This window comes from Macrobrachium rosenbergii, chromosome 29 (assembly GCF_040412425.1).
Source record: "Macrobrachium rosenbergii isolate ZJJX-2024 chromosome 29, ASM4041242v1, whole genome shotgun sequence".
NCBI classification, from domain to species: domain Eukaryota; kingdom Metazoa; phylum Arthropoda; class Malacostraca; order Decapoda; family Palaemonidae; genus Macrobrachium; species Macrobrachium rosenbergii.
The window spans coordinates 5,136,400-5,147,083 of NC_089769.1; the positions used below are offsets into that span (position 1 = coordinate 5,136,400).

The 10,684-nt window shown below is 36.9% G+C and overlaps 1 protein-coding gene across 1 annotated transcript; it reads left to right on the forward strand.

Annotated features, from left to right (window-relative positions):
• Positions 1–884: 884 nt before the first annotated feature.
• LOC136854521 (uncharacterized) lies at positions 885–9,173 on the forward strand. The gene is made up of 8 exons (XM_067130860.1): positions 885–1,518; positions 5,407–5,496; positions 5,806–5,952; positions 6,337–6,528; positions 6,980–7,081; positions 7,289–7,408; positions 7,893–8,158; positions 8,718–9,173. The coding sequence occupies exons 1-8, from the start codon at positions 1,389–1,391 to the stop codon at positions 8,859–8,861; spliced, it is 1,191 nt and encodes a 396-aa protein (XP_066986961.1). The 5' UTR covers positions 885–1,388; the 3' UTR covers positions 8,862–9,173.
• Positions 9,174–10,684: the final 1,511 nt, after the last annotated feature.

The window sequence follows — 10,684 nt, forward strand, 5'->3', positions numbered from 1 at the left end:
ATAGGCTACTAATTAAACCTGAGAGAGAGAGAGAGAGAGAGAGAGAGAGAGAGAGAGAGAGAGAGAGAGAGAGAGAGAGAGAGAGAGAGAGAGAGAATCACAAAAGTGAGGGTCAATCATATTGTAACTTTATTAAATTTATTACTGAAACAACGGAATCAATCACAACCCTTAAGTTAAATATGTTAAGCCATATATCATTACAATGCGGTTTTTATGTAATTGGAGAAATTAATTTTTGTAATGAATTTCAAAATTATTCAGTTTAAATAGTTATTTTTCAAAATTACTAGTAGGAATATATTCTCAGACCCAGTAAAAAGTAAACCAATCTCTCTCTCTCTCTCTCTCAGAAGGCAAGCCAGAATCTGGTCGTTTGGGCCCTGCTGGTTTCGACGCTATTAAAAAAAGGCTACATGCAAATTTGTAACCATTCTTCTCCTCCAACAAAGCATATGCAGATGAAGACATGACAGATGCTAATGGCCATTAAATGTTTGGATCCCATAATTGGCTACAACGTAGTGAAACTACTTCTGCGGTAGGAAAAATATGGTATTAGCGCAAAATGTGTTGATTTTCACGCGTATTTCGACTACGAATTACCACAAGAAAGTATCCAATGACGGATTTGAAATTTAGCAAATTACCGCTATGCAGTTACTTTATAATAATTCTTTTAATCATGCCGTTAAAGCATCCAATGACAGATTTGAAATTTAGTAACTTAGAATTATGCAGTTACTTTATAATAATTCTTTTAATCATACCGTGTGCAAATACACATATTTCTGTTGCTTCCAAGCTACGGAACCGAAGCATAGTTCCGAATCGTCGTGATGCAGGTTCTCGTCGAAATGCGAAGGCGGTTTACTGCCAGCGCCATTAGCATACTGAACGATCGCGCATCTCCACGGCTATGCAGAATTGATCCATTTTCTAATAGGTCTTATTCTCCTCTCGCTCGCAGTCGAGAGCGAACGACCTTCTGCTTAGGTCTAGTTTTTTTACTTATTTATCTATTTGTTTTCTGTCGAGTGCTGTGAAGTGATGAGTGCTGTGATCTCAAAGTTCAAGACCAAAGCCTTTATACCTTGAGCAAAAGTTTTAAGATTTATTAATACATTAAGTGCATTTTACCAGCAGCATCGCAACGTAACGAATTATATAGGCTATCTGGTTAGTTTGAAAAGTTGCCGTTGCAGTGTAAAAGTTTGTAGTGACTTGATTCAAGTTTTTTTTTCTTAAACCAGCCTGGGAGGCTAATTCTAATCATCAAAATAATAAAAGGACTGTCCAGAAAAGTGTTCGTTTTTGGGACAAAATTAGACTTAACAGGCGAACCCACATTTCCATAGAGGTGGTTCGACCAAAGATTCAGACTTTCCATGGATGAATTAAACGAAGTCAAAGGAAGAATTTATTTGTTCTTCTTTTGCATTACGGTTGCGATTGCTGTGGCAGCAGATAACGTCAGCATTGTTGCAACTGACAGGAGAGACCGTAACAGTAAATACAGTGAGTAATATATGAGCTTTAGGTAAGAATTTTCAGTAAAAATTAGCTAATTTTAAATAGGGATTGTAAATTTTATCTTTAGACAGATTACTGATGAATCACTCTTTAGATAGAGATTCTCAGTAAATTTATCTTAACTTGAGACGGATATTCTTGGTGCATGTCTTGATTTTGAATATAGATTCTTGTTAATTTTTGACAGGAATTCTTAGTACATATCGCAAACTTTAGGTAAAAAAAAAAAAAAAAAAGTGAACTTTAGGTGATGATTCTCAGTAAAAATGAGTTCGTTTCCGAGTGCTTTCTAAGGTGTATCGTAATGTATCTAAACAGGTTGAAAGCATTTCATGAGAACGCTGGAGATCAGGAAGTAAAGCCCAAAGCTGGTTGAATTAGTTAGATGAGGTTAAAGTGGTACTCATGATATATGGCCAGTAACCATCAAAATATACTTTGGAGAGTAATCCTCGGAATAGAGGGTAAAATGCAGTTTTGTTGTTCATTTCATTTTATATAAATGTAAGCAAGAATGAAAACATGCCCTTAATGTCTTTCCATGCCAAATAGGATATTGAAAAATATCACACCAAAAACACAAGGTCATGCCATAAGTTCTGTGCAAAGGTTTTTTTGTTTCACTAAGTTTTACCTATTATTCTCGAGGGCAGCGGTTTGTTATCTTTTGATTTTTTTGGCATTGTCCTATAGGGCTGGGCATGAATTTGTTTATTCTCGGATACAACAAAAAGAAGAAGACGACTCAGGCAAACTGGAAAACTATAGATTGTGATTTGACCACTAAAAGATTTTTGAGAATGATTAGATTTTGCCTGGAATTTCAACCTTTTCCATCAAAAGAAAAACTATCGAAGTTTGGTATTAACAACAAACTACGATTTGACGAATGATGTAAAAAGGGGTATTGTACGATAAAACAAACCAAATTCAACAGAAGGCGACATAATCGTCTCCAGATGAATTTTCAGGACCTTACTGGAAGTGCCCAATAAGCATATAGAATTCACAGATATTCTTAAATGAACTATGATTTGCAAACCTAACCTTAAGAAATTAATTCTCCCACGTTTTTGGTCAACCAAGTTGAAAGCTTCATCTCTGGATCTAGAACATATAGTATCCTAACATTGTAAACTATTAACTGTTTACGAACTATAAGGAAAAGTCAGGTTGCTACTTCATTTGGGACCTGATGGCTAAACAGTGTTCCGTGAGAGTTATTCAACCTGAGGCCTGTCAAAAGGAGCAACTGTTTATCAAACCATATAGCTTTTAGCTCTGGAGAAATAAGAAACTCTTACCGGTTACAAAGAAGATTCTTGAGCTTTCACATTATAATATATATATATATATATATATATATATATATATATATATATATATATATATATATATATATATATATATATATATATATATATATTTAGGGGTTTCTATTAAACTAAACTTTTTCTCAGAAAATGTGTGAAATACAGTTAGCAGGCAATATCAATTCTCCTTGTGCTTTCTTAGTTTTTTCAAAAAGTTAATAATCCAGCCGTTTGAGTCTAGGCGCATCCTGTCTGCCAGCATGTTTACAACAAATATTTAGGCACGTGTGGTTGCCTAGTAGACCTAACTTCTGGCATCCAAGGCCGTTTCTACATTATTTAGCCTTTTACAATAGATAACAGACAGTCGTTTTTTGTGTATATTTATATAATCGTGAATAGAATAAACATGGACATAGTGTGTAGTGTTCCGGGACCTTGTTTTTATTATAATTTTACAAGAAGTCCTGTTTAGTAGTTTCCAACAATCAATCTTTCTTTCAGTGGAGAACTTATGTTTTGGCCTTTGGTGCTGAACCTCTGAAATCAGCGCAGGTTTTCATCTTGTAGAGGCGTTACGATGTCATATTCCCCAGCCCAGGAAATTTTTAAACCCTTTCCCGCAAATTTTTATTTCTAGACTAAGTCGAGATATTCCAGTAGCAACGCAGAAAAAATTACTATTGGAGCCGATTACCTTTGTAGAATCTCGTAATCCTTGTGATTTCTACGTGGTCGAATGTAGGTTTGAATTAGATGTAGAATTTAGGCCAAAGACCAAGCACTGAGACCAGTGAGATCACTCAGCGCTGAAACGGAGATTGATAGTACAAGTTTGAAAGGTGTAACAGAAGGAAAAACTTGCAGTCGCACTATGGAATCAATTGTTAGGAGAGGGTGGGAAGTAAGATGGAAGAAAGAGAATATGAAAGGAGGTACAGTAAAAGGAACGAAAGGGGTTGCAGCTAGGGGCCGAAGGCACGCTGCAGAGAACCTTAAGCAGTGCCTACAGTGCTTCGCACGAGGTGCACTGACGGGACTACCGCTCCTACGGGGAAAATGTAAGTTTGAAGACTAAATTCAATGTACGTATAAAACTTCCTTTAATTTTGTAATACAATACTTTGTGTACATGTAAAAACCTTCTATGGATGTAAGTATGCATATGTCCTTATGTACACACTTTTGGGTCTATAATTGTGCATCATTGCCAACGCCATGCGAAGAAGAAAGCCTCTTTGAAATTCTAAAAATTGCTGTTATTCATAATTATGCGTGCAAGTACAACTAGATTTTTCCAGGGGAAACAGTCGGTACGGAGAGAAAGCAACAACCAAGGTATAGCCTATTCCTATTTATATTTTCGACTTGCAAGTATACTCTTATAGTCTCATCAGCCTACAAACAGTTGAGGTCTGTGGCTCGTAGTTTCTTCTTTTTGAATCCTCAAGCTGAACCGCAAGGCAAAGGTGACACACATTTTGGAAGCGGCTACTTATGGTACGTGTGAAACTACGCACCTTAAAAGTGTTACTTTGCTTTGTTCGTGGGGGTAATTGCCTACACGGTTTCTTTTATATGTCCTTTTTTTGCGTTTGTTATGTACGACCAGCGAAGTTAAACAGGTGTGGGTCTGGTCAGTATCTAGAGTTGACTGCCGAGAAAAGCCATTCACCACTGGTTCATACAGTCAGGTTCTCGAACACTCGTTTGGCGCTACTCTTCTTAAAGCAAAAAAAGGTTTATAGGTAAGAGAGAGAGAGAGAGAGAGAGAGAGAGAGAGAGAGAGAGAGAGAGAGAGAGAGAGAGAGAGAGAGAGAGAGAGATCCAACCCTTCCTCTTGTGAGAGCAAGATCATCAACTCCTCTTCTTCTTCTTAATTAGGTTAAACGTTCTTTGAAACCGCAAAACAGCTCTGCATCTTGTTTCCGTGTCGGACGAGAATCTACACCACTTATAGTTCTTTTTTTTATTTTTACTATTATTAGATGCGCTGGCTTAGCCACACCGATTTTCCTACGGAGCATTATAGCGCGAGAACGTTACTGTTAAACAGAGAATGATTATGAGAGTGTTTGTGGTTGTCATTTCCGTTATAATTCTTCATCTTTCTGGCTTTCATGGAGGTTTTGTGGCAAAGTATACCGATGGGAGGTGCCGCGCATGGCATCACTGTGCGCTTTGCGTATGCACGCACGCGTCTGTGCATTATCTTGTCCTTTAACTGTAAAAAGAACAGCGTACTTCATTTATTCAAACATATAATACAAAGAGAGAGAGAGAGAGAGAGAGAGAGAGAGAGAGAGAGAGAGAGAGAGAGAGAGAGAGAGAGAGAGAGAGAGCGTTTTATACTTTCTTCAGTAATATAGCTTATTGATGCATGTGTGTAGGTTCAAACAACAGGCACAAATATACAACAAAGCAGATAGGCTACTCATACACCCATGCAATCACACGATTGTGTATTTATACATACACACATTATATATACAGATAGATAGGTAGATATATAGATAGACGGATAGATAGATGGATAGATAATTGATTTCTTTTCTTTCAGTGCGAGACAGCCCTACGTGGCGACAAACCGTCCCAAATGAGGCGGACAAAAACTCATCTTTCGCAGAGGCGGAGCGTGTGAACAAATTACGTAAGTACCTGAAAATATTATTCTTCATAACACACACATTAAAGTAAATAAACAACGCCTTCTCTATATGGTAACTACACAATTCCTCAAATGATAATTTTCTCCTCTACTGATCATGAGTAATTCTTTTAATTACAACCCTCAGCCTTGTCAACAGAAGTGATTTTTAAAGCATATAGTGTTTTATACTGAGACGCCTATTTCAGGGATATGTGGCATCTAATGGCCTTCCTTAGTTTTGTCAGTGATCTTATTCAACCTTTCTGTTTTACATTTCATAATTGCAATGGTGGATTATTCATTATTCAGTCAGTATATTCACTGTGGTGGTGTTCGCTAACGTGGAATGCACGGTTGGGAAGAAATATGGATTCTGCGTGACGCAGAGCCAGTGTAGAGACTACGGTGGGAGGCGCATCGGAACCTGTGCTCTGGGTTTCGGAACCTGTTGCTACAGTAAGTGGATTCCGGACCTGTTGTTTAGAGATGCGAATGGACGAATCAATCCATATTTCTTTAGATTCATCTAGTTTGTGTTTAATATTATAGGGAAATAAAGCCGAGAACTTTCTTTATCAATTTTAATTCCAGTTTGGATAACTCTGATCTTAGTCTTCAAAATACTGAAGTGCCTTGTGAGCGACAAATTTAGTCTCATAAATTTTGAGTAATATAATGCGTTGCAAAGTAACGACACCCAAATCTTAAAATTTATGAAGTAGTTCTTCCCTCTATTATTCTTTGCTTTAAAAAGTTTCTGGAACCGTATTATGATCATTAACACTTGCCTTATCGAACCCGACCACACGCTCCGCTAACCTTCCTCTTTCCCGGTTCCAGAGGCTCTCAGAAGTTGCGGCGGAAGTACATCAATGAACATCACCCACCTGCAAAACCCAGACTTCCCGGCCTCGACCTCAGATTCTCCCCAGACCTGCGTCTACAGCATCACGAGATCCCCGTCGTCCTGTCAGCTTAGGCTTGACTTTTACGACTTTCAGCTGTCGCAGCCCGACGCTACAGCAGCATCCAGTGAGTTGCTGCAATTAGTCTTATAGGGGAGAAAGCTTCGTCTCATTTATACCAAGATTTCAAAAGTAACTTTCGTGACAGCCTCGAATAGCATGAAGTTCTTGTGTGATTTACGAGTGCGTGCTACCATGATTTATTTTAGTCGTATTTAGGCTTATTGCGCTTCTAGCTCGTCATCTCCGCTACAGTGATTCTTCTTCTCGCCAAGTCTTGTGGGAAGGGGCGTTGTTGAGGCCGAGATACCGAACGGTAAAAGAAAAAAAATAAGTCACTCGAAAATTTAAGACTTTTATTTCAGAGCTAAGATCTATGACATCCATTCACCTGATGGAAGGTTTATAAATATATTTTGCCATTAACAAAGAATGCTTTCCCTTCAAATACTGAAAGAATCGCCATAGAGTCATAAAATATATCTTTATTTTAATCTGCAGCACCATTTTTTCCCCAGGTAACCAAGGGAAATGTCTCAACGACAAATTCACGGTCGTCTCAGGCACTTCGACCACTACGCTGACGTACCTGTGTGGAAGCATGCCAGCAGAATGGCACTGTGAGTGACAATATTTATTAGAGTCGTTCTTTCCACTCATTTCGTTTCCCTTCTATGTCGTGTGACATTCTTCTTCTTCTTCTTATCAAAGTGACACAAAAATTAATCAAACTGCTCAGTCTTCGTGGGGGCAAGTTGTTTCCTATTATTATTATTATTATTATTATTATTATTATTATTATTATTATTATTAATCTCCCAACTCAGATTACCTAGACGTCGAGGAAGCGAGTAATCCAACGCAGCTTCAGATCTCTCTGACATCAGGAATCTCTGTCCAGAGAAGGTGGAATATTAAGGTCACCATGGTTGACTGTGCTAGACACAGTAAGTAGCATATTTCCTTCCCTTTGCTTCTCGTTTGAGAGAATGCCGACAGAACGCACTGTGCAAGATGATAATTGAAAGCTTGTCACAACAAGGTATTATAGTTCGTGGTTTATATTTTATACAATCGTGTAAATTATGAAGAGTATTCTTGCATAATGTTTGAATAATGAGGCATTCATCATTTCTCTATATGCACAATGAAAGACAATAGTCCACCCTCTTTGGAGCTAGACCTAGTCTTTTTTACTTTATTTCTTAGGCCTAGGCTAGAAAGGGTCCATTAATAAACACCGTCCATTAGGGTTTACCTAAACAACGTTGAAGTTAAAAAAACACACAGAACCTCAAAAATTAGGAATACAACTATAAAAAATAAACGAGATAACTACTTTCCCTGCAAAATGGTAACAGAGTTTGAAAAGCCGCATAAGTTTACTACCAGCTGAAACTTTCACATAACATTCTTCTTCTTCCCTATCAGTTCCCAGAGGATGCGGCCAATACTTCACGGGAACGTCAGGAACCATCTACTCTTTCAACTGGAAAAGCGGCATGTACCTCTACGGCATGAATTACGCCATCTGCTTCAGGAGAGAGAAAGACTACTGCGGGTACAACGTGGTTGATTCAGGACCGTCGTGGATCGCGTGTCCTGATATCCTGAAGATTCCTTCCACTGACGCCACTACGTCAGGTTTCTACAGGTACTGCCTCACCACTACCAGTTCTGCGACTAACCGATACCCTGTAAGTAGGCCTACCCTGCGTTTCTCGTGTATACGCCTATGTCATAAGTTTATATATTTGTTTTATTAATTTTTCAACTTAAAAGCATCTTTTTTATTATTTAGTGTTTCGAGACTCATGTGGTTTCTTAAGCCCAAGCAAAATTATATTTGATATCTTTTAAACAAAAATCCTGTTTGTAGAAGTTTTTCTGCAGTTATGATCTTGCAAATTATACAAGTTTTTAGATTATATTACTTATTCATAATCAAGCTGCACGGATTACAATATTCAGGAAACAGAATATTTTCTGAAACATTCGACTTAATAAATACATTTACTAATTCAAAAAGCAATATTTATTTGAGTTTAGCAAGGATTTCAGATATGTTTGCCATTACTGACTGTGTAGATACACTCAAGGAGGAAATAACTGTCACCCTGGCAGAACACACAAACACACACAGAGAGAGAGAGAGAGAGAGAGAGAGAGAGAGAGAGAGAGAGAGAGAGAGAGAGAGAGAGATCAGAAATACACAAAAATACTACTAGTCTTAACCCTTTTCAACCTCCATTTCAGAGCAGCATAACCAGCAAATACAACGCCCCCTGGTTCATGTATCACTACACTTCGCAAGACAACCCAAATCGCGCAGCTTCGTCAGGTCAGGGTCCTGGATCCTCGCCTGGATTTGCGTTCGTATGGAAGGCCACGCCTTGCTGAATAAACGATTAAATAATTGAGAAAGAAAAAAAAAACATTCTATAGGAGGACATATAGTGTCTTATAGGCTAGTTAGCGTGGCGTGAATAATTTATATCAGACTGCTGTACATGTAAAATCGTAAGTGGAATCTCAGTTCCGAATTAAAAAAGTAAACATTGATGTTTTATTAATTTTGTTACCCAATAAAAATTTTGCTCGTTTTCTTTAATAGTTACGCTTACCGTTTTCTCTAAGGTACAGTAATTAAGAGGGATAACTATGATAGTTTATGAAAAATGTTTTTCTCGAGTCGTAAATAATAATAATAATTTTAATAATATCCTTTATTTCAGTCCATTTGATTATACAAATACAATACACACAATCTGGATACATGAGATAACATGATAATAATAATCGGCAGTATCAAAAATAGAATTCATAATAATGGTAATAACAGTAATTATATGGAGACTAATGATAAAAAATATAAAAAATGATAACAATTAAAAATACAGTTTGCAGACGATTAATTTCCAGCTAGGGACCATAGTTGGTTACAGAAGTCACGCCCCGAAGGCTAAACACGAAAACTGAAAATAGAAAAACTCTACAATGATATTAATCACCGTAATAATAAAAATGGAAAATCGAGTTGCTTAAAGTTGATACGTCTGAGTTCAGAGAAACCAACCTCAAAAGTGTAGGAGATATTGTAGTGGGGGGAGAGGTGTTGTTATACACCCTTGGCGCCACCCCCCTAGAATGAAGAATAAGAGTAATATACGTATGATGTAGGGTTTTGAGCGTAGAGGCCTGGGACGGTTGTAACCACATTTAAGTTCTAATTCTCACACACGTCATCATATATGAAAATGTTTGAAAGGAAAATGTCAATCCATAAACTACTTTAGCAACAGAGCAATAAGAAGTCACAGTTGGCAAAGCACTATCTAAAGGCATGCAAAGTAACATGTATTTGACATTTTCCACATACAGATGAAGAACAGTAGTACTAAAACGTTAATATTAATTTGTTTTATCAGTGGAATGCCGAGTGATTGCAAGTTAATATTTATTTTTCTTACAAAAGTCTAGACCCAAGAATTAATAAACTAAGAAATTAGACGAGAAAAATATTTAAATATATATATATATATATATATATATATATATATATATATATATATATATATATATATATATATATATATATTTACACACACACATTATATATATATATATATATATATATATATATATATATATATATATATATATATATATATATAGTGTGTGTGTGTGTGTGTACACAAGGTCTTTAGCTAGCTGATATTAAAACATATTTATACATAATTATCGAATACTTTCCTACTGAATGACATTCTAGTATATTTGCCAGAAAAATGTATAGTTTAAAAAGCAGTTGCAATATTCATGAACCTACGAGAGAGAGAGAGAGAGAGAGAGAGAGAGAGAGAGAGAGAGAGAGAGAGAGAGAGAGAGAGAGAGATACTCTTTCGTAACACGTCACCTACACCTGCTTGAAGCTGGTATGCCTCACGGCAACATCTGGCAACCGTGACATAGATACTTGAGTTGTCACGCATTGCGTTACCAATCCTCTAAAAAAAGTTAAGTTTTTCTGTCGTTCTGCAAAAACGAAAAAGGCCTCTGAAATTCCCATTTTATAAACACGGAAAGAAGAGACATGTCAGTGGCTGCTGAAAGTTGCAAGAACTGATTGCAATCGTGACAAAATGCTCAAACAAAATTTGACCTGGTAACGGACAAGTGGAATGAATGCCAGCGAAGTCAATGGTTTTTTTTTTTTTTATATA

Bases quoted from the DNA above. Each gene is read 5' to 3' on its own strand.
- LOC136854521 (XM_067130860.1), top strand. From the start codon at position 1,389: ATGGATGAATTAAACGAAGTCAAAGGAAGAATTTATTTGTTCTTCTTT. The intron at 5,497-5,805 runs GTAAGTACCTGA...TTCATTATTCAG, and splicing joins GGAGCGTGTGAACAAATTAC to TCAGTATATTCACTGTGGTG. The intron at 7,409-7,892 runs GTAAGTAGCATA...CTTCCCTATCAG, and splicing joins GGTTGACTGTGCTAGACACA to TTCCCAGAGGATGCGGCCAA.